At 37.3% G+C, this 26,815-nt stretch overlaps 1 protein-coding gene across 1 annotated transcript in view; it reads right to left on the bottom strand.

The window, feature by feature from the left end:
* Nucleotides 1–5,448: 5,448 nt before the first annotated feature.
* LOC149797913 (N(4)-(beta-N-acetylglucosaminyl)-L-asparaginase-like) overlaps nt 5,449–26,815 on the bottom strand; it is a 35,852-nt gene continuing 14,485 nt past the window's right edge. Inside the window, exons 4-8 of the mRNA XM_089962956.1 lie at nt 24,992–25,104; nt 22,583–22,800; nt 16,482–16,589; nt 11,485–11,618; nt 5,449–7,479 (exon numbers count right to left, since the gene is read on the bottom strand). Coding sequence (XP_089819082.1) covers nt 7,388–7,479; nt 11,485–11,618; nt 16,482–16,589; nt 22,583–22,800; nt 24,992–25,104 — 665 coding nt within the window. The 3' untranslated portion in view covers nt 5,449–7,387. The remainder of the gene's footprint in view (nt 7,480–11,484; nt 11,619–16,481; nt 16,590–22,582; nt 22,801–24,991; nt 25,105–26,815) is intronic.

Raw genomic sequence — 26,815 nt, 5'->3', positions numbered from 1 at the left:
TGTAAAGATACGCTGAGCTCCAGTATAAAGGAGAGAAAATTTCAAAGACCAACACTTCATTTTGAATACAAATACTGACCTAGAAAGGGGATGAATAATATTCAATACAGCATTCGAGTGTGGAGTCCACTATGAACTTAAAGTTCAATTTGGAGGCTACACACTTTCACAGATGATGTACCTTGCGACTAGAGTGATGCTGTACCCTGCAACATCAGTGATACAGCATGACCTTGCAGCTCCTCTACTCCAATTGAAAGTGATGACATTCCTGTACCTTGCAGCTCTGCTAGTGAATGTCATGCAACATGACCTTTCTCCTTTGCTGGTAAAAACGATGCTATGCAAGTACCTATCTACGGAGCTCATCCATGCCCTTGCAAACCACTTTGGGACACCAATAGCTCATCATGATGTACACATCAAAGAAAATTACACACTGTGGCTTGCCTGGGTACTGTGACATTGAAAGTCAAAACATTCAAAGGGAAATGACCTAAATATCTGAATGGACCTACTCCCAAACAATTAGCTGGAGCCTGATTTGTTTACTTGGGAGAAGAAGATAAAGTCAAATGTTTGAGTGGTGTGACACTTTACAATTGGGACTATAAAGACTGTGTTTACCTGAACCATGCCAGACAGTCTCCCCACTATCACTACTGTCCACAAAAATTATGATCCTCATGTCATATACTTTAAAGGAGAACTGAGCAATGTGAATGCATTTACAAAGAGTTCATAACGAGTCCAGTGAAACACAAAAAACAATTACACCCATTAAGACAGACATTTAACCATTTGCACATGAATACTATAAAAAGGCTGATAAATGCGAAGGGGCTTGTTACAAAATAAATCAAGAGTATTGGTCAGTGGACAGTGGAGTGTGTTTGTCCAACCTGAAACAATATGTTATATTGTTACAGGATGGTCCCTTCCTTTTATAATGAACTCCTGTGGATTAGTGTAAAGATGTTCAAATGGTCAAATCATGATCTGCCTGCTGTTAGATCACAACTTCTTCTGTGATATGCAGAATTCCTTGGAATGGAGTCCAGGAAAAGATTATAAACATGATGCAGGAATACAAAAAATAAACTTTCACAAGATGTATCTCCTCAAGACGACACTCCATAACATGTAATTACTTCAATATCCTTTACCACCAGATTCATTTTGTCAAATTTGTGTACATTTCCTCAAAAAGACTAGTGATAATGGTTGATTTAAAAGAGCACATTGAAAATCTACCATTAAAATACATTTACATTGAGTTTGTGACGATTCAAGTGAAACGCAAACTCAGAATCATTTCTCGAATTGGAAACTATTTACATTTTCACAGTACATAAAGACAATCACATACACATAATGGATATAAAGCTTACCATGCTGTGGCTTTTGTCTTCAATGTATCAATAAATTCTGTGGATGGAAGTCAATGACACTGTTCTGGACGTAGAGAATTACCAACCCATTTTACAAAAACTATTATGATTCCTTTAAATTGTGGATGAAGTATGGTGTGTGTGTTTGTGACTACTTTTCTCAGATTTCATTTCCAGGCAAATTCATTGTGGACTATTTATGAACAGTACATGCACAAAGACATATGACCACCAAGATTTTATCTGTTCATGAAAGACAAATTATTGTAAAACTCTGGCTTACCAGGAAGCATTGTAAATAGTACACCAACAAATTTATGACTGGAAAAATGGATGTGACTGGAAAAGTATTCACTTTGATGCTTGGATACAAGAAGTGGCTGACTATGCCAAAGATATTGTGTGTCACTTATCCAAGAAAATAATTTAACTTAGAACCAGTGCAAGAAGTGAACATGAAGCTAAAAGACAGTGTTTTTAATAGTATAGTTAAGAACCCCTGATGAATAAATACTACAAGTCTATGAAATTAGCAGTTGTACTATTGTACATATAGAAAAGAATGAGAAAGAAATGACATTCCTGGCGAAATAAGAGACACTGAATTTTGCAGAGACTAGAAGATATAAATAGATTTCATGGGACACAAACAGATTAAGGAACCTAGAATGAGATATTGTACAGTGACTTGTTCATATGCTGTTTTGATCATGTCAGTTTGTGCCTCATTGATGTAGACAGTCATTTATGCCTTATATGTTTTTGTTTTAATTCTTGAAATGTAAACATCCTGCACTTCTTTTCTTCGACATGACTTCCTTTCAATCTCTTCCTTTTGCCACATTGATTTGTGCACTGTATTGTATCATTAGTTAGAGGCCAGCCTGAAAGAAGTATGATGACAGTCTACCTTTACAGCACATCAATTACTTCAGGTATCATTCACATACCCCATCAAACCAAACATTTTTGGGGCAAAAGAAAAAAACGTGAAGTACTGCTGACAGGACTCATATACTCCAGAAAGCCATGCTGCTCGGTGTTGGTGTCTCCTGCCACTTCTACTTCTTTGCTATTCATGATGATGCCTGCCTATTTAACACCCGTTTCCTAATTTCATGTAGAAATGGAAACCCATTTCTAAAGGAACTTCTTCTCAGGTACAATGATGTCATCTTGTTTAGTGACTCCACAGCAAAAAATAGTGGCTTCACAAAAGTCCAAGACAAAAGAGAGGTGTTAAAAAATTTACTGGATTTACCTAAGCAAGAATTGTCATCATTCAGTCAGTTGAAAATAGCTCATCGTCGAGTGCTGCTCATAGAGAAGATGACACGATGTGCTAAAGATGAGTCGAGACAATTCCATAAAGAAGTGTAAGATCGATTTGACTTTGCTCTTGAAACAAAAGATATCACCAAAAAGTGCACTCCACCATCGTTATCCCAAGACATAACTTTCCTCCAAAGAAGGGAAAGAAAGGGACTCCTTCCTTGTTTAACTAAATAATGTTTTTCTTTAGAATAAAATAAGCTCTTTAATTCCATTAAAAAAATGGATGAAACTCTGAAACTTGATCATTGGCATGAACAATGAATATCTCATTTACCTCAGAATCCTAATCTTACTGAGATGTCACTGTTACCATAAGAATAACATTCACTGATGGATCAAACCGATTTGTCAGAAACAGAAAAATCGCAACAGTACAGATAAGTATTGCAACATTTTCAACTATTTCACCAGAAAGCTTTTAACAAAACAGCTAAACTGACTCTGACAGATTTCAAGGTGATCATGAAAACAAAGCAAGCCAAAGGGATGGAAGAAGACAATGACACACAACAAATATTTCAAATTCCATCTGCTCAATTGCCTAGCAGATATACAGTTACCTTAATACCATACTCCCCTACACCCATACGAAGAGAAATGAAAGAACAGGTCAAAAAGATTATGTCAACACCTTCTTCTGTAGAAGAAAAAATATAAAGAAGGGAAGAATGAAAAAAGACACCAAGAAGAAAGTCACCACCCAACAACCAGCCCTCCTATTGCTCTTTGGACATACCAAACATCGTCCAAGCCAATACCACACAAAATCTAAGCATATAATTGAACACTAGATCATTTATTGAGAAGCAGTAACAAGCACAGCTATCATGGTCACTTTCAGTCATTATTTTCTACATGATGCTGGTTACATAAGAATTCAAAATTTGTTTAGTATGTTTCTAAAACCAAGCTTAAAGTGCATGTTTGCCAGATGTGCAAGAAAGGTTTTTAAAAAAACAATTTACATATACTGCAGCAATGATTAAAAAAATAATTGACATACACATTGCACGAACTCATTCTGTGAACAATTTTCATAAGTCAAACCACTCTGCCTGGCATTGATCATCAATGGCAAGAAGATTTAGCTAATGTCTCAAAGAGTACTATCATGCTTACAAATATGTTTTGTATCATCAACATGCTTTCAAAATCAGCATGGTTAGTTACTTTGACTTCTAAAACAAATTCCGAGTTAGTACAAGCTTTAAAATGTTTTGAAACAAAGTGGTTGTCTCCCTTTAGGATAGCAAACAGTCAAAAAACAAATTTCTGAACCAAGCTTTTCAAAAAGAATTGACAAAACAAATTCATTTGTTCACCATGAAGCGAAAGCTAGTGTTGTGGAATATTTTCAAAGAACATTACAACAGCATATGTGGAAATAATTTACACATCAACACACTCTCAAATATATCAAGTTAGCTCATTTCATCAAAGCCTACAATCAATCGTACCATCACAGCATTGGATGTGCACCAAAAGAATTTACTCCTGAAAATGAAGTGATGGTGTTTGGAATGTCACCTATTACACCAAAGCAGTGGTGTTAAAGAGATTGGGTTCACAGTGGAAAAAACAAAACACACATTCGACCAAGTTATTTATCCAACTGCACAAATTGCATGGACTTGATTTTCCTGTCTATAAATTGTTAATAAAAACTCTTTACTTACTCGAGTGACCAAAAAACGATGATGTGTATTATATCAAAAGCATTACTGATTGAAGAATATGCAGAGTGGGCAAACACCAAAAATGTGTTGAAAAGGATATCCACTCAGTTTTGATTCATGAACTGGGCTTCACAAGTCATCAACTAGAAGAAAAGATAACCATCATGCTGTTATACACGGCAACTACCTCTCCTTCTCAAAGTTCTCTTCTTCATCAATTACACAACCAGCCACTAAGGGTGTGGCCTGGATAAAATGTTCCTTAAATTCAAATCTCTAACAAATCTTTGTAGCGTATTGTATCATCAGAGCAGGGATTACCAATTTGAGTCTGCAACAAGGAAACAAACAATCATGAACCAGAGATCAGCACATGATAAATCTTTTTCAAGTCTTGGCACATGCCTATGCAAACATAAAAAAAACAACTATCCCCTTTATCACCTATAACATCACAATAGTCTGGCACATTACCCCATACCTACTTAATTAAATAGTTACTTCAAGATTGTCAGGACATATTCATTTCTCATTTCTCTCTAACATTTAGCTCTGAGAACAATAAATATTAGACTTCCATACTGACTCATTTCAGCCTTTATGTACACCAAGTAACACTTGACCTGTCGTGTTACCTGATGAGACTATTCATAAATAGACATCACATTCTTGATACAGGGATACCTATCAACAAAAGATGCAGTTATTTCACAGTTGTCAGGACTTTCTCATTTCTCTCTAATCTTCTTGCTGAGAAAAATATGCATCAGAATTCCGTATCCACTCAGTTTTGACCTTTAAACAGACCAGGTAGCACTTGATGTGTTATCTGATTAGTCTATTCATAACTTGACCATCCCATTCTTGATACGATTGGCCGACTTAAGATGCAGGGGAAAATTGCTGCAGTATATCTCCTGAATCATTGGCACTTTAGTGTTCTGTCACCAGTGCTTTAAAAAATAATTAACATCGGTAAACTCATTAATGTGTCAGGAGTCTACGCTCTTAAAATAATTAACAGAAAAGAGTGAAAAGCAACAAGCTTTGTAAAATTCAAGAAATAATTTATTTATTTAGGATACAAAGTGAAAATAAGAAAAAGAACTTACAGTATTGAAAATTAAATCCCAAAATAATCCTAGAATTACAGACACAAGTCTCCTGATAATTTAAAATTCTGAATAAACTTTAGTAGAAATCCAAATTAAGTCCAACACTGAAGGTGTTGATGTGCCTGTGCTGGCATGTATTTTGTTGTTGTACCAACAGTCTTTTGTTGAAACACAGTAATATAATTCCAGGTTTGAATTCACTATAAATCCGAGTGAATGTCTGTCTAAGAATTTATATTTTATGAGCACTCCATATTTCCAGATAAAAGTTGCACTGAATTAAATAATTTGATGAACTAAATTCCAGCCCAAAAGAACTTCTGGACACGCCAATAATACAAACTGATTTTGCTAGATCTTAAGCACGAACAAACAGTCTTTCCAGTGACAAGATTATACAGTCCTCTATTTAACCGCAGGTCATAATTAACATTTTCTATAAAAAAATTACCTAATAGAAAATTGTAAATGAATAATCCAAAAACACAAAATTCTCATTGTAAAATTTGAGGAAAAAATGTGCTTCCTTAATTAAAACACAATTTTTCCATTATTTTATAAATGTGAAAATTCAGAAGCTGAACATAAACTTCAGATGAAAATGTTAGATAGTTAGATACACCTTAAATCAGGATTTACATCAATAATAAATATATATATATATATATATATATATATATATATATATATATATATATATATATATATATATATATATATAAATAAAAACCTAGAGGGGCCCCAAGTGGCCGAGTGGTCTAAAGCGCTCTCCGTTACATATCACTGCCATCTCACCTCTGTCTGCGCCAGTTTGAGTCTCGGATTCAGCCAATGTTGGTATGTGAGAAAGCTTGCCAGTAGCTTCTCATGGGTCGGTGGTTCTTTCCGGGGTTTTTCCTGGGTTCTTCCTCCATATTAATACTGGCCGCCATGCATAGCCTATCATGTGCTAAAAAATGGCGTTAAACCCCACAACAAAAACAACAATAAAAACCAAGAACCAAATTTGAATATAACACTGATATGAAAACAGATGTATGAAATATTTAGTTTGTTGCATAAATCCTAGAATCTCTTTCAGCTAACAAATAACTACAAGTGTTTATTCTGAAAGGCTAATATTAAACAATTTCATTTTCATTCAACGAATAATATCTTAGTCTTAAACCTGTTAGCATGCACTGCTTTTGTATGTTGATTCCTTTTATGTTACCAAGTCAATCTCCTGTTCTCACCATGAAAGTCGGTCAGCAATTATTCATTGTACAAAGCTGCTGACTGAAATAGACACTGCATTTTCCTCCATACAGGACCAGCAAGAAGCAGATGGTTATACTGAGAAGTTTCAACTCTAGGGAAACAGAAGTGTGCTGTTCTTTTAGCCAATTATACATTTTGTGCCTGTTCTGAATCGGAGAGAAGAAAAACTAAATGCAGCTATTGTTATATAGAACTGTCCAAGGTGTCTCGAAGAATTCAGTGAACTCTATCTGCTATTGTTCCCATGACGCAGCAAATGTAGGGCAGTTTGGTAGTTATAGACAATTGAAGTTATCGTGTTAAATCTAAACCAATGAAAGATGGACAGACACACATCATAATATAATATTATTAAGAATGTCATATAAATAGATGCTAAGGAGTATGACTCATTTTTAAAACTGCCATCATTTTTAGAATGTGATGACAAAAACTACTGATCTGTGACAATGTTTTAACATTTAAAACAAAATTGCAAAACCCAGTGTTAACTTCACTGTACATTTCAAGGCCAGAACATCTTGCTGTATGGTTCAATCATGATGAATGAAAACATTTTGAATGATATTTTACTGGTAGGCATCTTATGGTGGAGTGTATTTATTCGATATTAGATACAAGTCTGGTTCATCACTGTAACATTTGGCAGCTCTGGATCCACTACGGAATATTTAAAAACTGGGAGGTTATGACAAGCAGCACCTGAAATGAAAGCATTTCCTTGTCATATACGGTTAGGGTTAGTCGGATTATTTTTTCTTCTGTAACATATAAATGATACACTTAACAAGCCTAACTAGCAAACAATTGATTCACAAAAAATAATAAATAATATTAATTAATAAAATAGTAAGTGTTGGCGTGTGTGTGTGATTTGGATTTTTAATGTAGCTTTAACAATTTTTCAGTCATATCGCCACAATGTCTGCAGTGTGGCAGTTTATAGTGATGCCTGGCACTGGGGCATCATGCCACAGACATGTAGCATAATGCCCATCCCAGACACATTATAGTGACACCAGGCCGACCAGTCCTAACACTAACCTCTTAATGCTGAGCACCAAGCGAGACAGCTGTCAGTACCATTTTTGTAAGTCATTGGTACGACTTGGCAAGGGATCGAACCCATGACCTATTGCATGTGGATGCTCTAACCACTAGGCCACTGGAGCAGTCTAGTTAAGTGTTGGAAAATGTACATTCTTACCCATAATAAAGTGTTTCTTTTCTACACAGTCACTGACATACATCATTATCATACCAGTCATGTGATAACATGTCACATAAAAAAAAATTGACTCCCAAACCATCAATATGAAACAATTTCCAAAAAATCTTACTTAAAGAGATGAAAATGAGAGAACCACAATATATATCCATGACCTTTGCTAACAGTAAACAATTGTGATTCACAAAATTTCATACTGAATGCTCATGAAATATTATCACCCCCATTCAGTTGATACAATTAGTTGTCACAGATTATGGCAGTCAGAGATAAACAATCACCATCACACATTACCATATATACCTGCTTATAACCAAGTCCAACTGCAAAATGCACAGACCTAGATCTGCTGTCACATAAAGCACCAGCAGACCTGAACCAATGCAGTTTATTAAAAGTAATCAATAGAACAAACAATATGGACCCTGATCTATCAGCTCAGGGTCTATCCTGTTTTCAGGTGGACTCAACTTATAAGCATGTCTAAATGGTACCTAATTCACAGACAATTGCTAGGATGATTTGTGTTGCTAGTCATTTAAGAGCAGCCATGGAAGAGTCCATTTATTTATATAGGTTGAGTACATGACACTGAACAAAGTAATTCAATTGAGTTGCAAATTTGAAATATGTGTTTAAGAAACAATGGCTAGTACACTTCACTGCCTTGTATGAGACTGGTGAATTTGATTAAGTAGTCTGTGAACAACTGCAGTTTGTCTGAAGTCAGATTTTGCTCTATACATGTCAAAACAAAACATGAATTTTCACCTGCCAGAATGGTAAATAGAAGATCAGTCTGGAAATACAATTTCTTTTTGAAGGCAAAATGTTGAATTGCAGTTTTCGTCTACCATGAGGAATGGCAAGATCTGATATGATAACCAATTTAGCCATCACACGTTCAAAAATAAATTATAGCAATGTGAAAAATTCAACAAGATCTTAATGGAAGGATGAACAACACCATAATGTCTTTTGAGTGGAAAGAACACTGTTGAAACTTTCAGGATCTGCAAAGTGTACAAGTTAATCCTGTATATATACTCTATAATCCAGCAAATAATGACAATTTGGGTAATGTATAATTAAACCATAAAGGTTGCATGGGAATGCTTATTGAATTCCAATTTTGTTTTCATAAAGAGATAAACCATATGAACTTTTATGCCCAAGAACAACAGTGTTAATTGTTTCCATCACCTACTGACTGTGTTTGCATGTGTATGAATGCAAATGCATTAAAAAGCCAACTCTACCAGCTAGTTTTGTTTTGGAAGTTTGTCAAATGCTTAGAAAAGGGATATTTATTTGCTTTTATTCAAATACTTAGGCAAGATGCAGTGATCCTCTCTGAAACCTAAAAACTCACTTGTTGAGTTCCAAAAACTGACCACCACTGCCTTAACGTTGGCAGGTATGCTTCATCCTAAATACTGTAGATCCTTAATTGTAGAATTCAGTGACAGACACCAAATTTATCATGGAGGAATGAATTCATTTACAGAAACTCTCCACACATAACTTTCCATTTTCAAAGAAAAGTAATTATACCAATTTTTTACCAAGAAAACTAATAAGTATCAATTACATACCATATATACTCACTTGTAAGTCAGGTCAACTGCAAACAACATGGACCCTTATCTGCAGTTGAATAATGTGTCAGAGGATCAGGGTCTTTTGTTCCACTGATTAGTACTAACAAACTGCATAGACCTGATCTACCAGCATATTATGCAATGGCAGATCTGGGTCAATGAAGGCTGCAGTTGGATCCAAGTTACAAGTGATCATATATGGTATCTTCTTCCTATTTATGTGCTGAACAACTAGTTGAACATAAGTTCTTTGTAGAAAACATTTGTACAGCCATATCCAATGTACACAAGCCAAACTGCATTCTATGAATCATAAGTAGAAGTAGAAATAGTTATTAAATTGTAGCAGTCTGGGATGAATTTTAAGGTACAAGGAGTGTAGCAATCTCAGACCTTATATTTTAGTGGTATGCGAGCCCGATTGTGAGACAGTCAAACTGGGTTCAATTCCTGACCAAGATGCTGAGAATTTGTCTTCCCTCCAATTACAATTTGGGGCTTATCTGCCTCTAAATATCTGGTGGCCATGTTGGGAATGGGGTTCAACCTCTCAGTGGTGAATCTGGGTGACACTCGAGTGTGTGTGTGAGACAGATTTGGATTTTTAACGTAGCTTTCATAATTTTTAGGTCATATCGCTACGATGTCTACAGTGTGGCAGTTGATAGTAACTTCTAGCACTGGGACAACAAGCCACAGACATGTAGCATGATGTCCCACCTAGTCACATTATCCTGACACCAGGCTGACCAATCCTAACACTAACCTCTATATAATGAGTGCCAAGTGAGGCACCTGCTAGTACCATTTTTACGTCTTTTGTATGACTTGGCTGGGGTTCGAACCTGCAATGTCCCACAACCAAGGTGAATGCTTTAACCAATTAGGCCACCAGAATGGTATGTATGACTGTCAAGGTAAGGTCAAGGGGGGGGGAGTGTAGTGGTCTAGGCCACTTACTAACCAGTCTAGCTGGTTGGAACCTTTTCGTCTCATGGCAATTGTAAGATAGATAAACTGGGTTTTATTTTCAACCACAACAGTTAGAATTTGTCTCCCCTCCTGTTTCAAAGTCAACAAATTACAACACTTCAGCAGTTTTACAACACAACTTCTCAAACTGTCCATATACAAGATGGCTGGTAGGACAAATTCTAAAACGTCATTTATGATATACTGACATTTAAAATGAAATTAGATACATTTCTGGTACTTCCAAATTATGGTGCTGGGTCTAAAATATACAGTTTTGCATGGGGGACACCCCAACCCCCCAGATTAGGATCCCAGTATATCTTTAGACCAGGACCCATCAAAGGTTCAAAGAAACCCATTACATCAAAACTATTTCCATGTCTTTTACTCATACACTCGTATACAAATTCCCATTCAAAACAAAACATTAATCGATGTCCCTGTATCTGACATGTCTAAAAACTTTTACCTCCCACACATACCAAACAACCATATGGATGAAAGAATCACAAACTGTTTCTTAGGAAAGCATGGGAGTTTTACTTACTTACTGCTACAAATGATTTTTGGATCGAAACTACCCACTGTTATAATTCAGTAGTTTCATGGTTCAAACCACAAGTCTTTTCTCACTTTTTAATTAAAGATTCTGCTATTCCAGAGATGAAATGAGTTGGTTAAGCTCAGAAATAAGCATGCCATTCGTAAATTCATCTCGATGAAACTCCTTAGGAAAATAAAGATTAACTTCGCAATGGTCAGAAAAGTGATCATCTGAGACAGCTGGTATGTGTATATAAATGCATACATTAATACATGTAATTTCCAATCTGAATATACAGTGGTAATTTTCAGGCAGTTAAGAATACCTTGGATGACCTTTCACCTCCATGCTTGACTTACCATATTCTCCTCGTACGTTGGCAGCTACAATTGCCCCTACAAAGTTTGGGTAATATTTGATGATGGGTTCGATTGCTTTAGCTGCTGCTACTGAGGGAGTAACGCCCATCTTCATCAACATTACTGCATAGAAACTGAAAATAAACATACCAGTACACCACATAATTGCTTGAAATAAGTATCTTCTGTTTCTTTCAATACAGCTGTATACTTCAATGTTAATACAGCTGTATACTTTCAATGTTAATACAGCTGTATACTTTCAATGTTAATACAGCTGTATACTTTCAATGTTAATACAGCTGTATACTTTCAATCTTAATACAGCTGTATACTTTCAATCTTAATACAGCTGTATACTTTCAATCTTAATACAGCTGTATACTTTCAACGTTACCACAACTGTATACTTTCAATGTTAATACAGCTGTATATTTTCAATGTTAATACAGCTGAGTTAAATGCACACTTTAGGTAAGTTGAATGTACGTTTTAGAAGTTAATACAGCAGTCAAATTTATGCTTCAAATACTAATACAGCTGAGCTAAATGTTTACTTTAAACAATCTTCCTTGTTGGCTGTAATCAGTGCTCAACAAATCCGATAGTCCAATGACTCTAATTTCAGGTTGAGCCCATCCTGTATTCTAAAAGAGGTGCCTGTTTGGCTCATTGAACAAAAAAATAATCAACTTTGCCTGAGAAAACTTTCATCGCACCGATGAAATGTGGAAATTATATTTTGAAGGTGTTGACATACCTGCCATAACATGGCACAATCTGATTAAAATCAGATCACCACTGTCCTATGTGCAGTCAAGATCTGATCAAATTGTAACACAGCATATCATGCTAAAAACATGATTGTGTTTCAAAAAAACATAATTTTCAGTAATCTTCAAAAAATAGAAAAATAATACCACTTTTAGTATATGCTTATTACATGTAGGATGTATAAGCAGTAAACAGTCATGACTGGAGCTGATGTAAAACTATCTTTTAGGCAGTGGCAATTAAAAGCCAAAGAGATCAGATATAAACCACCATTTCACATATTACTTAACTGGTTGACAATAGTTAATGAGATGTGTTTGGAGACTGCAGTGGGTGAGCCCACTGTGCAAATTTGCAATGGTATGATGTGGAACAACCCTAAATAGGTAAACCAAAGAAATGCTAGATGTATGTAGGAGATTAAAAGTACTTATCATTGCCTTGAATGAGAATGTTTAAGCCAGATGTATTGCAGATTTCTCACAAGTTTGTGAACAGCAGAAATGTTCCTTTTAAGTCGGATTTTACTGCCTGATCATTTCAATTGTCAGAATAGTGTTCATGTGTGATTTATTTTTTGAAGCCGACTTAAGAAGCAATTAACTATCAGCAAAGTCCAACAGAGTTTCATTTTGTGAAGCGCACCAAAATGGCCAGCACTGTGATCATATTAGATCTAAGGTTGGCTCCATTTTAATTTGTGACTAATTAGACAGTACAAACGTCTACAAGTGAAAATCACATTTCAATATGACCATTCATTCAAGAGGAGTTGTTATAAAGAGAGTTTCAAGATGGTCACTGTGAAGCCATATTGGATGTGTAATGGGCAATATTTTCCTTTAAGAACAACCAGACATCACAAGAAGTCTTTTTGTGACAAACTCCATGTAGATACAACCATCAATTCTGAAAGAGTAGCGATAATAAGATTTCCAAGATGGCTGCTGTTCCAGCCATACAGGATCTTAGAGATTCAGAAATGTTCCCAGGATTTTATAAAAGGGGGGGAGTCCCCCTTTGCACAAAATAAGGGGGGAGAAGGACACAAATTAGGAGAAGGAGACAGCCATAGTTCAATATTACATAACATTTCAATATCCATCTTTCTTCCTATTGAAATCAAAATCTTAAAAGAATGTTGCCTCTAGTTGTATAAGTATTAATCTGATTGTTTCTGAGTTTAATCTCTTCCTCATCTATGTATGAATATTGTTCTGTACTGAGAAACCCTTTTCACAGTCAGCTGTCTGAAGCATGTGCATAGGCAGCTGGAACAAGTTGAAAGCAGTTCTTTATGGTTGCTACACAGAGTTTTCCACGGCTCACAGGTATTGTCTTTTGGATACTTCTTCTCCAAAATAAGATCTTTTACTAACATAAGCTTTGCCCAAGTTTCACTTTCTTGAATTAGCACTCTACTGATTGATATGCCAGATATGCATTTCCATAATGCTAGATTAGGATTCTGAGTAAATTAATACCATAGTCTAATTGTTCAAACAGAGGTATTTTAATCAAATAAATATATTTACTTCTTAATTTTATTTTTAGATTCTTATTTATTAGATTTATCATAACCTTTATATTAGGGCTACATGGTTTTGTAGCACATAATCCAGCAGGGCAAAATTGTGACAAGAAAGGAAACAAAAAGTGCATTCTGCTTTGAAAGTGTCATTATTTTAATTTGCCCTGTTTATCTGCCTTTTCTACATCTAATTTCAAAATACCCCCGCAATGAGGGGTTAACCATCATGTTAACTATTTTTGTCCATCCAGAATAAACATCTGACTTAAATCTAACACCATATTTGGGTTCAAAATCACTCCCTGGTATCTCCATTAACATTTTTCCAGTTCTAAAAATTGTGTATACTTCCTAACTTTAAAAAGAAATTGCCTTCATCACTATGATCAATCAGTATTTGCCCAGTGAAATCATCTAAAGATGAACCAACCTGCCAATCAGCCATTTTGGGTCTTCTAGATGACCAGCACGATATATGCAAATTTGTAAAACTTCCCTGATGCAATGTTCAAACAACAACAGAATGCTTGTTATGGGGCCCAATATGCCAATCAAATTTAGTTTAACAACCATTTATGTCAAGCCAACGAAAACAACTGAGTAAGCAGATAGAAAAAAAATATATTTTGACTGGCTTGACTTTTGTTGTGACAAAAACTTCAAGGTGAATGGCTGAATAAAACTGTATAATGCGCAGAGTACATTTATTTTCATAACTGCATTTTGAAATAATTTGTCAAGTTCTCCTGCATCACCACTTTCCAAGTGCACAAATCTGTACAAATTTTGCATTACATGACCTGGGATCATAACTGTAGATTGGCACCAATTTTATTTAGGACCAAATAAACATCAGAAGGTAAAGCAATAACAAGACTTTCAAGCGGGCCACCATACCAGATGTCCGGTTGTTAGATTAGCACTGTTTATATTTGCATCAACCAGACATTGTATTTACAAGGGGCACCATTTTCTTTTAGGACTAACTAGATCTTGGAAAGAACGTGCGTGTGTAAAGTTTCATGGCAAAACTCCCACTAGTTTTGAAGCAGTGATAAACAAACTTGTCGTAACAGATTGTCAACAGACCATCACCCGATCTTCTGGTCTATGACCTGTAGAGTTAACAAAAACAATCTCGGCTCTACTGACTTTAATTTGTCAACTCTCTGCCTCTTCATTAATAGGGTGGTGCTCCCAGCCCAGGTATAGTCTACTTATGAAGTTAACGAGTGTTGACTTGTCATTCAGAAAAGAAACTCATATTTTCAGAGACTGCACTAGTGGCCTAGTGGTTAGATTATCTGCCTTGGATATGGGCAGTCGTGGGTTTGATCCCCGATCGAGCCATACCAAAGACTTACAAAAATGGTACTAACAACTGCCTTGCTTGGTGCTCAGCATTAAGAGATTAGTGTTAGGACTGGATGGCCTAATGTCAGAATAATGTGACTGGGTGGGACATCATGCTATACACACACACACACACACACACATTTTCAGTGCAAGTGACCTTGACTTTGGATCCTGGTGTGCCAAAATTCATAGGCTTGGTAAGCCACAAACGAGAGGAAAAATGGTCACATTAAATGAAAGTGGAAACCATCTTGTCTGTGAATGGACAGATGGACACACTGTTGCTATATTGCTCCACAGCTTCACTTGGGCAAAAAAACAAAACAAACAAAGTTGACTACAGATAAACAGTAAAATCTGATTTCAGCAACCCATGCTTCAAGTGAGCATCTGCAATTTACAAATGATTTTATAATATAAATGCACTGGAGTGATCTTCCTTGTGCTAAATGTGACCTCAGTTTTTTTAAGAATACATATGTTTCATTGCTGTTATGAATGCTACAGACCATAATCATTTGCCACCACTAAGAAGAGTCTACAGGTGGAATGCAGACAATTCTGCACCAAAAATTAGAATGTATGTGTGTGTGTGATTTAGATTTTTAATGTAGCTTTAACAATTTTCCAGTCATATCTCTATATTGCAGTTTAAAGTCAAGTCTATCACTGAGGCATCATGCCACAGGCATGTAACATCATGTCCCACCCAATCACATTATCCTGACACCAGGCCGACCAGTCGTAACACTAACCTCTTAATGCTGAGCACCAAGCGAGGCAGCTGTTAGTACCATTTTTGTAAGTCTTTGGTGTGATTCACTAGGCCAACAGAGCAGTCACATAGAAACTTAAAAGTTTCATTAAATGTATAAGGCATATGTCTATGCAATTTATCAAAGGTACACAGAAGCTTCATTTTAGAAACTGGTATCAAGTTATGATGTGAAAATGACAGCAGAATTGGCAATAAATTATGTAACTGATGATGGAATATTAGAAATCAAATTCAATATCTCATCTATATAAAGCTGTATATAAAATTTGACTGAAATCAAACAATCTTTGGTAAGTTATTCTACAAATACCAAAGTTAAGAGTAAGATCAATCAGGGGCCATAATTCCTGCAAATTATATAATTAATAGGATCCACCAGCTTTATCGCATGGGTCCATAACTAGTAGGCTCAAAAAATGTTTTCACCTTAACCATAAAGAATAAATTAGATTTTGAAAGAGGAGTGGACTAGTGATGTACATTCCTGTGTCATATCAAACATATTCTTACTGCAGACATGAGACATGCTGCAAACAATAATGTGTCTGTGTATGCTACCTTGGCAGGAATCTCATCATGATATCCCCATCTCCAGTAGCTGCTGCACCTCCCCCATCATTATCTGCATAGGATCCAGCCCCGATTATAGGGGAATCACCCACTCGCCTGGAAAAAGTGGAGGAGACCATTTTAGAGTAAAATATTGAATACGTGTAGAATAATATAAATACTTAAACAATCATGACTGCCACTAACTTATCCCGTGGAGAAAAAAAATGTTCACTACTGACTTTTGGGTCATTTCAGCAATTAATGTGCTAACCAGTCACCTGCTTGCTGAGATGACAGATCAGAGTTGTCTCCACTTGGACAAGGGGATTGGCACCAAAATGTTGTCAATAACCAGTTACTATTGGAGCAGATGTGGGAAAGACTGCCCATATTATGATCAGGTAATTATTATCAAACAAACGTATTTTACTCCAAAACAATTTGTTTCATTTTCTTAAATACATTATCTGATCATAATATGTCAGGGAAAAAGATAAGTGGTAGAGGAAGTTAGATATCCTTACCCTAGAATTTACCTTACCTCCTGGTTCCAATTATGTGTAAGCAGATTCACCTTTTGTCATAAAACATGTTAGGCTTGGCACATTGTCATGGAAAGATGTGATTGATATATTTTAAAAAAATTCTGTCACAGATCCATCAAACACAGAGTAAACCATATCAATAGGATGCATCCAAATGACTTAGTAGGGTAGTAGTTGCCTCACTAGTAAAGGATGGCAACTGTCGATATCATGACTAGCGCTTAACGGGAAATCAGTTATTTTATTAAAGATTTAAAATAATTGTGAATTGAGGAATTTAAATGATTTTTTTGCATGCAACGTGAATCGTGAATTGCTGAAAAAGTCATGGAATTCATGCCAAAATCATGAGGGTTGGCAGCTATGTGTACTGCTACTAATGAAGGAAGGTAGCCTGCTGTACTACTAATGAAGGAAGGTAGCCTGTTTTGCTACTAATGAAGGAATGTAGACTGTTTTGCTACTAATGAAGGAAGGTAGCCTGTTTTGCTACTAATGAAGGAAGGTAACCTGTTGTGCTACTAATAAAGGAAGGTAGCCTGTTGTGCTACTAATGAAGGAATGTAGCCTATTTTGCTACTAATAAAGGAAGGTAGCCTGTTTTGCTACTAATGAAGGAATGTAGCCTGTTTTGCTACTAATAAAGGAAGGTAGCCTGTTTTGCTACTAATGAAGGAATGTAGCCTGTTTTGCTACTAATAAAGGAAGGTAGCCTGTTGTGCTACTAATGAAGGAATGTAGACTGTTTTGCTACTAATGAAGGAAGGTAACCTGTTGTGCTACTAATAAAGGAAGGTAGCCTGTTTTGCTACTAATAAAGGAAGGTAGCCTGTTTTGCTACTAATAAAGGAAGGTAGCCTGTTTTGCTACTAATGAAGGAATGTAGCCTGTTTTGCTACTAATAAAGGAAGGTAGCCTGTTGTGCTACTAATGAAGGAATGTAGACTGTTTTGCTACTAATGAAGGAAGGTAGCCTGTTGTGCTACTAATGAAGGAATGTAGCCTGTTTTGCTACTAATAAAGGAAGGTAGCCTGTTTTGCTACTAATAAAGGAAGGTAGCCTGTTGTGCTACTAATGAAGGAATGTAGCCTGTTTTGCTACTAATAAAGGAAGGTAGCCTGTTTTGCTACTAATAAAGGAAGGTAGCCTGTTTTGCTACTAATGAAGGAATGTAGCCTGTTTTGCTACTAATAAAGGAAGGTAGCCTGTTTTGCTACTAATAAAGGAAGGTAGCCTGTTTTGCTACTAATGAAAGAAGGTAGCTTGTTGTACTACTAATAAAAGAAGGTAGCCTGTTTTGCTACTAATAAAGGAATGTAGCCTGTTTTGCTACTAATAAAGGAAGGTAGCCTGTTTTGCTACTAATGAAAGAAGGTAGCTTGTTGTACTACTAATAAAAGAAGGTAGCCTGTTTTGCTACTAATAAAGGAAGGTAGCCTGTTTTGCTACTAATAAAGGAAGGTAGCTTGTTGTACTACTAATAAAAGAAGGTAGCCTGTTTTGCTACTAATAAAGGAAGGTAGCTTGTTTTGCTACTAATAATGGAAGGTAGCCTGTTGTGCTACTAATAAAGGAAGGTAGCCTGTTTTGCTACTAATAAAGGAAGGTAGCCTGTTGTGCTACTAATGAAGGAAGATAGCCTGTTTTGCTACTAATGAAGGAATGTAGCCTGTTCTGCTACTAATAAAGGAAGGTAGCTTGTTTTGCTACTAATAAAGGAAGGTAGCTTGTTTTGCTACTAATAAAGGAAGGTAGCCTGTTGTGCTACTAATAAAGGAATGGAGCTGTTGTACTACTAACAAAGGAAGGTAGCCTGCTGCAGTACTAATAAAGGAAGGTATCCTGTTGTACTACTCATAAGTCCGAAGTCTGCTATATGTAACACACCAATGTTCTGATACAGTCCTACAGTCTGATTTATGTACCACACCAATGCCCTGATATAGTCCTACATTCTGTTCAGGGTACCACTTTATTTCCATGACACGTTCCTCAGTCTGCTTTATGTACCACACCAATATCCTGATATAGTCCTAAGTCTGCTTTATGTACCAGACCAATGTTCTGATACAGTCCTACAGTCTGCTTTATGCACCACACCAATGCCCTGATAAAGTCCTACATTCTGTTCAGGGTACCACTTAATTTCCATGACACAGTCCTCAACCTGCTTTATGTACCACAACAATGCCCTGATTCAGTTCTCAGTCTGCTTTATGTACCACACCAATGCCCTGATAGTCATGAGCCTGCTTCATGTTTCAGGTCTGATTCATTTACCACACCAATTCCCTGATATACTCCTCAGTCTGCTTCATGTACCACACCAATGCCCTGATACAGTCCTACATTCTGTTCAGGGTACCACTTAATTTCCATGACACAGTCCTCAGTCTGCTTCATTTACCATGCCAATGCCCTGATAAAGTCCTGCAGTCTGCTTTATGTACCACATCAATGCTTTGATACAGCCCTCAACCCATGATATAGTCCTCAGTCTGCTTCAAGTACAGCACCAATGCCCTGATACAGACCTCAGTCTGCTTCATTTACCACATCAATGCCCTGAAACAGTCCTCAGTGTGCTTCATGTACCACACCAAAGTCCTGATACAGTCCTGCAGTCTGCTTCATGTACCACACCATTTTCCTGATACAGTCCTGCAGTCTGCTTCATGTACCACACCAATGCCCCGAAACAGTCCTCAGTGTGCTTCATGTACCACACCAAAGTCCTGATACAGTCCTGCAGTCTGTTTCATGTACCAAACAAATGTTTTGATACAGTCCTCAGTCTGCTTCATGTACAACACCAATGCCCTGATACAGTCCTGGGTCTGCTTCACATACCACACCAATTTCTGAATACAGTCCTGCTGCCTGCTTTATGTACCACATCAATGCCCTGATACAGTCTTCAGTCTGCTTCATGTACCATGCCAGTGTCCTGATACAGTCCCCAGTCTGTTTCATTTACAACACCAATGTCCTGAGACAGTCCTGCAGTCTGCTTCATGTACCACACCAATGTCCTGATACAGTCCCCAGTCTGTTTGATTTACAACACCAATGTCCTGAGACAGTCCTGCAGTCTGCTTCATGTACCACACCAATGCCCTGATACAGTCCTCAGTCTGCTTTATGTACCACACTAATGCCCTGGTACAGTGCTCAGTCTGCTTCATGTACCACACCAATGCCCTGATACAGTGCTCAGTCTGCTTCATGTACCACACTAATGCCCTGATACAGTCCTCAGTCTGCTTCATGTACCACACTAATGCCCTGATACAGTCCTCAGTCTGCTTCATATACCACACTAATGCCCTGATACAGTGCTCAGTCTGCTTCATGTACCACACCAATGTCCTGAGACAGTCCTGCAGTCTGCTTCATGTACCACACCAATGCCCTGATACAGTCCTCAGTCTGCTTTATGTACCACACTAATGTCCTGGTACAGTGCTCAGTCTGCTTCATGTACCACACCAATGCCCTGATACAGTGCTCAGTCTGCTTCATGTACCACACTAATGCCCTGATACAGTGCTCAGTCTGCTTCATGTACGACACCAATGTCCTGAGACAGACCTGCAGTCTGCTTCATGTACCACACCAATGCCCTGATACAGTCCTCAGTCTGCTTCATGTACCACACTAATGCCCTGATACAGTCCTCAGTCTGCTTCATGTACCACACTAATGCCCTGATACAGTCCTCAGTCTGCTTCATGTACCACACCAATGCCCTGATACAGTCCTCAGTCTGCTTTATGTACCACACTAATGCCCTGGTACAGTGCTCAGTCTGCTTCATGTACAACACCAATGCCCTGATACAGTGCTCAGTCTGCTTCATGTACCACACTAATGCCCTGATACAGTCCTCAGTCTGCTTCATGTACCACACTAATGCCCTGATACAGTCCTCAGTCTGCTTCATATACCACACTAATGCCCTGATACAGTGCTCAGTCTGCTTCATGTACCACACCAATGTCCTGAGACAGTCCTGCAGTCTGCTTCATGTACCACACCAATGCCCTGATACAGTCCTCAGTCTGCTTTATGTACCACACTAATGCCCTGGTACAGTGCTCAGTCTGCTTCATGTACCACACCAATGCCCTGATACAGTGCTCAGTCTGCTTCATGTACCACACTAATGCCCTGATACAGTCCTCAGTCTGCTTCATGTACCACACTAATGCCCTGATACAGTGCTCAGTCTGCTTCATGTACCACACCAATGTCCTGAGACAGACCTGCAGTCTGCTTCATGTACCACACCAATGCCCTGATACAGTCCTCAGTCTGCTTCATGTACCACACTAATGCCCTGATACAGTCCTCAGTCTGCTTCATGTACCACACTAATGCCCTGATACAGTCCTCAGTCTGCTTCATGTACCACACCAATGCCCTGATACAGTCCTCAGTCTGCTTTATGTACCACACTAATGTCCTGGTACAGTGCTCAGTCTGCTTCATGTACCACACTAATGCCCTGATACAGTGCTCAGTCTGCTTCATGTACCACTCCAAAGTCCTGATAGTCCTCAGTCTACTTCATGTACCACACCAATGCATGCATTTCTTTACTAACTTGTTAACCAGAGTCAATAATTCAACCATTATGGTCACCAGTATCTTTAACCAATGAGAGCAGATGTCACAAATATGGTCCAAACTGCACCCCATACAATTAGCACAGGTGGGGTGATTATCATGAAACAACTAATTGCACCTTCTACATTTAATTGTCCCCATGGTTGTTGACATCTGTAATTAAAACAATGGCATATAAAGGTGATATCATTCATGCATTTGTGATGAGCTTACAACAAAATGGATTCTGTGATCACATTGAATGTTTAAGACAAATTACAGATATGATCTTATTAGTCTGGATAAATGATCTTTAACCTGATGCATCTTTGCCCCCCCTCCATCCAAATTCCAATATTGTGATGAACTGAAGGTCTTATACATCATAAGGTATGTGACTATCATGGTGCTAATCAACCTACCATATGTCAAAGTCATGACACTGAAATGCAAATTATAAGTCTTCAATGAAGAAAGATTTTTGTTGTTGTGGGGTTTAATGCCATTTTTCAGCACACGATAGGCTATACAAGGCGGCCAGTATTAATGGTGGAGGAAGAACCCAGGAAAACTCCAGAAAGAACCACTGACCTACAAGAAGCTACTGGCAAGCTTTCTCACATACCCACAGTGGCTGAATTTGATCCGTAACGGAGAGTGCTTTGTACCACTCGGCCACTCGGGGCCCCTCAATGAAGAAAGAATGAGACTTATAAAGACACAAGTGGGCCAGAGATTGCTCACCTGGATGATATCTGTCTATCTACCAAAGGAGACAAGTTGGCCAGGAATTCTGGGTCAATAGGATGCTTTCTGCAGAAATTTCTTCCAATATTTTTGATTGGATATATTATGAAAACAATCATTTCCATATTTCTCTACTTTTGGTATCCTAAACTTTATCTGATCACGAAAGCAGTAGTGACATAATTCAAATTAATTCCAATAATTACCCTGGGATTTTATGATTTAACCCATTTGTGCTTGTCCCCGAGGCAACATTTCCTGATGAATCTATGACCACCATGCCAATTGTGTCATGATTATGTTCATTAATGCTGATCCCATGCTCTTTCTTTACAATATCGTCTCGAGGTATGTGCTCAAAGTCAACCTCTTGTATAGGCCTATAAGGGCCGCAGGATGTTCTAGGATCAGGTGTCACATTGTCCTGGTTAAAAGAAAATGTTAAACTGTTGAAAAGAGTGATTATACTTCAGTCTGGTCTCCTTAACTTGACTATGATTCTGATTGTATAGACTGGACAAAATTAATTTAAAATTACTGTAGTCAATTAAAATTGAGACTGGTCACAATTAATTAAAACAGATCTGTTAACCTGATATTAGAGTGGACACAATTAAATTATTGATGGTCAATTAAAACAGATCTGTTGATCTGAAAGTAGACATGAAACTAAAATATTCAATGGGCTATCAGGACAATTTGTCCACAAAGTTCTCAAAGTACAAATTGTCCCCAGTACGATTTGCCCCCAGTACAATTTGTCCCTAATATAATTCATCACTCATTTTATTTTTCAAACTCTACAACTGGGGCAAATTGTTGTTGGGGACAAACTGTCTATTTTGTCCAGGCATGAACTGTTCTGGAAACATTCAGTGAAAATGAAGTGAAAAAGCTTGTGTTAAGAATGAAAAGCCTAAAGCATATTCATTTCACCAAATTTATACTGGTTATGTAGCTTTTGGGGTGAACAATTATTAAGTCTGGGTCAAATATATCCAATATTGAATTATTTGCAAATATCCATTTTTGTTAAAATTACGAATAGAAGTACGAAATTGTTCCAATTGATTTAAACATCTACTTTCATTATTTTGGTCTACTGGACAAACAGCAGATGTGCTTATGCTTTCAGCTGTCCAGGTTCTTCCATCCATTAACATCAGTTTGTTATCATTATTTCTCCTAAACCACGAAGATTCTGTATTCAGCTATTTTTCAATTAAAAAAATGACGACAGCACTAAAACATGAATGATTTTAAAATCATAGGTCTTGTCTCAGATTGTGAACCTCAAAATGAACTTTTTTTTACAACTTGCATTGTTTCACAAGTAGAGAAAAAAACAACTTGCAAAATCCTTTCAACTTGCTGACTTGCTGCCAAATTACTATTATAATATAAACACTGCAATATAGAAGTTTGGGAATAAGAAGGAGCTACAATACTTTTCTATCAGTTCAACTGTAGGTGTTATCATTTTAAAAATACATAAAAAAAACATGTATCTAAACTGTTACTCTTGTTTTATAATGGAAACCTGACTTTAACATTCATTCAAGTTTGTATTTCTGGACCATGAGAGGTCCCTGAACAATCAGCTCTACCAGGATTGAACAAGAACATGCAAGGGACAACCATTTCATTCATAGGGAAGAGCAAGGTAAATATGTGACACAAATATGTGATTGACCATCGTATATATAAAAAACTAGCAGAGACAGAGTTACAAGATTTTACCAGTCTAATCGAAAATAATATTTGGAGAAATATTTCCATATCTGTGAATAATATGGTTGGACGCTAAAAAATCTCCTGCCTCCCCATGAAGATATAATGGTTGTATCCAAGTCACTGTGTATGGCCATAGTACAAGGCTACATACTAAAAAGAATATCTTATGGTAAAGGCATCAAAGTCAAGACATGCTTTATTTTATGTTTCAGAATTTGCATGTGATTTTCCTGAATTCTGCTGTACATCATTGGATGATTATGCACTTGCAAGAGCCTGAAATGTAAACTAGAATTTTAACTTGCACTTTGTGAGTTTTTTGATGTAATGGCTTGTAAATATAATAACCAAACAGGAATAGATTTTGAATATATTTAGAGATTTGCCTGAATGATGCAGATCTTAAAATTAAAAAAATTACAGATTGAATCAAACTTAGCATGTGGATATATCTTGAGTCAAGTTCAATATGTTCTTCTATCTATGATAACAGGATAAAGGTCAAAGACTATGACAATGCTCTTATCCTGTGAACATGCTAACTTACTCATTAAACAAATCTTGTATTGTGTCTAAACTTAATATGAGTGAGATTTTCAAGAATGTCTGAGATAGTTTAAAACCAAGGCAGCAATTTAAATGAATAAAAGGTGGGAAAAAACAGACCTTTCATGAATTCCTGCAAATTCTCCAAGCATCATATCCTTCAAGGGACTCTTGTTTTAACAATGTATGCTCTCGAAATAATCTTCTTAGTGCTCCCAATTGGAAGCTATTGTTAAATTTACAGACCTTTCCCGATATCAGTGTGGTCATGTTGCCATAAGATATAAAAACCTTTAAAAGATGAGAGCTGGACCAAAGGAAGCAAACCCACTCACCTGCCAATAGTTTGGTTGACACTTTTTATTCCGCCAGTCTTTGAACATCTGTGCAGAAATGTTAGATGACAAATCTGTCTCAGTAAAGCCAATTTCTTTGGCAAATGCTGTAGCTGTGAAAATTGGAGTCAATAAACTGAATAAATGGACAATGACACAAAATATTTATCTGGAAAGAAAATGGGAATTGTGGAGTCATGAACCTTCAGAATTCTCAACTCTTTGAACTGCGGTTCCCAATCCCCCAGATCAAGACATTCAGGAGGGTTGTGGAGGGCCACCATAATTTTGTTCTGAGGGTGGCATACATTGTGAGTAGATGGATGCAATCAAAGTAAAAGAACAACAAAAACATAAAATGTTGTCCAGAATGAAATAACTGTCGAGACTAAACTCATCATCAGCAAAGTAATTTCATCCAAGTACTTGCATGGCATCTTGTCTGATATCAGAAGGACACTGGACCATGCTCAACCTGTGTATCTCATAATCAGATGTCCTTCCACTATTGAACTCAATCCAATACAAGCACCCAGATCAAGTTATTGTACTAATAACCTGTATTTATGAGAGCAGTTTTCGTTATTGCAGGATTTACATAAAACTAGATATAGAAATTGTTTTATCTAGTTTGGCAAACTATCAAGGCTATGTGGTTTTATAGGACTGAAAAGTATTAATATTTATAAATGAATAACAATTTATCATATCCTCTACTCTCTTTCATAAAAATTAATGTTTCCAGGACTTCAAGTTTTTGGCTGTGAACTCTCAGTCATCATAAATTACATTGACAGTTTGCTATGTACTGGACTGTCAATTTTAGAAGGAACTGTACCCTGGACTTCTATTTTCAAAACCCTAAAAAGAGAGATAGAGACAGAGTTAGTTCTACCTTTGAGAAGTGGACAGTGTATACCAATCACTTTGTCCAGTCTGCCTCTCCATGCATCTGTCCATCTTCAGTCTGCCTGTCCATGCATCTGTCCATCTTCAGTCTGCCTGTCCATGCATCTGTCCATCTTCAGTCTGCCTGTCCATGCATTTGTCCATCTTCAGTCTGCCTGTCCATACATTTGTCCATCTTCAGTCTGCCTGTCCATGCATCTGTCCATCTTCAGTCTGCCTGTCCATGCATTTGTCCATCTTCAGTCTGCCTGTCCATGCATCTGTCCATCTTCAATCTGCCTGTCCATGCATCTGTCCATCTTCAATCTGCCTGTCCATGCATCTGTCCATCTTCAGTCTGCCTGTCCATGCATTTGTCCATCTTCAGTCTGCCTGTCCATGCATTTGTCCATCTTCAGTCTGCCTGTCCATGCATTTGTCCATCTTCAGTCTGCCTGTCCATGCATTTGTCCATCTTCAGTCTGCCTGTCCATGCATTTGTCCATCTTCAGTCTGCCTGTCCATGCATCTGTCCATCTTCAATCTGCCTGTCCATGCATCTGTCCATCTTCAGTCTGCCTGTCCATGCATCTGTCCATCTTCAGTCTGTTCTTGCATCTGTCCATCTTCAGTCTGTTCATGCAACTGTCCATCTTTCCATCTTCAGTCTGTTTGTTCATGAATCTGTCTGTCTGACCATGCATCTCACCATCTTCAGTCTGTTCATGCATCTATCCATCTGTCCACCTTCAGTCTGTTCATGCATCTGTCCATCTTCATTCTGTCTGTCCATCTTCAGTCTGTTCATGCATCTGTCCATCTTCAGTCTGTTTGTTCATGAATCAATCTGTCTGTCCATGCATCTGTCTCCTTGTTTGTGGCCATAACTCTTGTATCATTTCACATTACTGATATCCAATTTGCCATACAAGCTCA

Source organism: Sinohyriopsis cumingii, chromosome 6 (assembly GCF_028554795.1).
Source record: "Sinohyriopsis cumingii isolate HCF-2022 chromosome 6, ASM2855479v2, whole genome shotgun sequence".
NCBI classification, from domain to species: domain Eukaryota; kingdom Metazoa; phylum Mollusca; class Bivalvia; order Unionida; family Unionidae; genus Sinohyriopsis; species Sinohyriopsis cumingii.
This window is presented reverse-complemented; position numbering and strand designations above follow the sequence as displayed.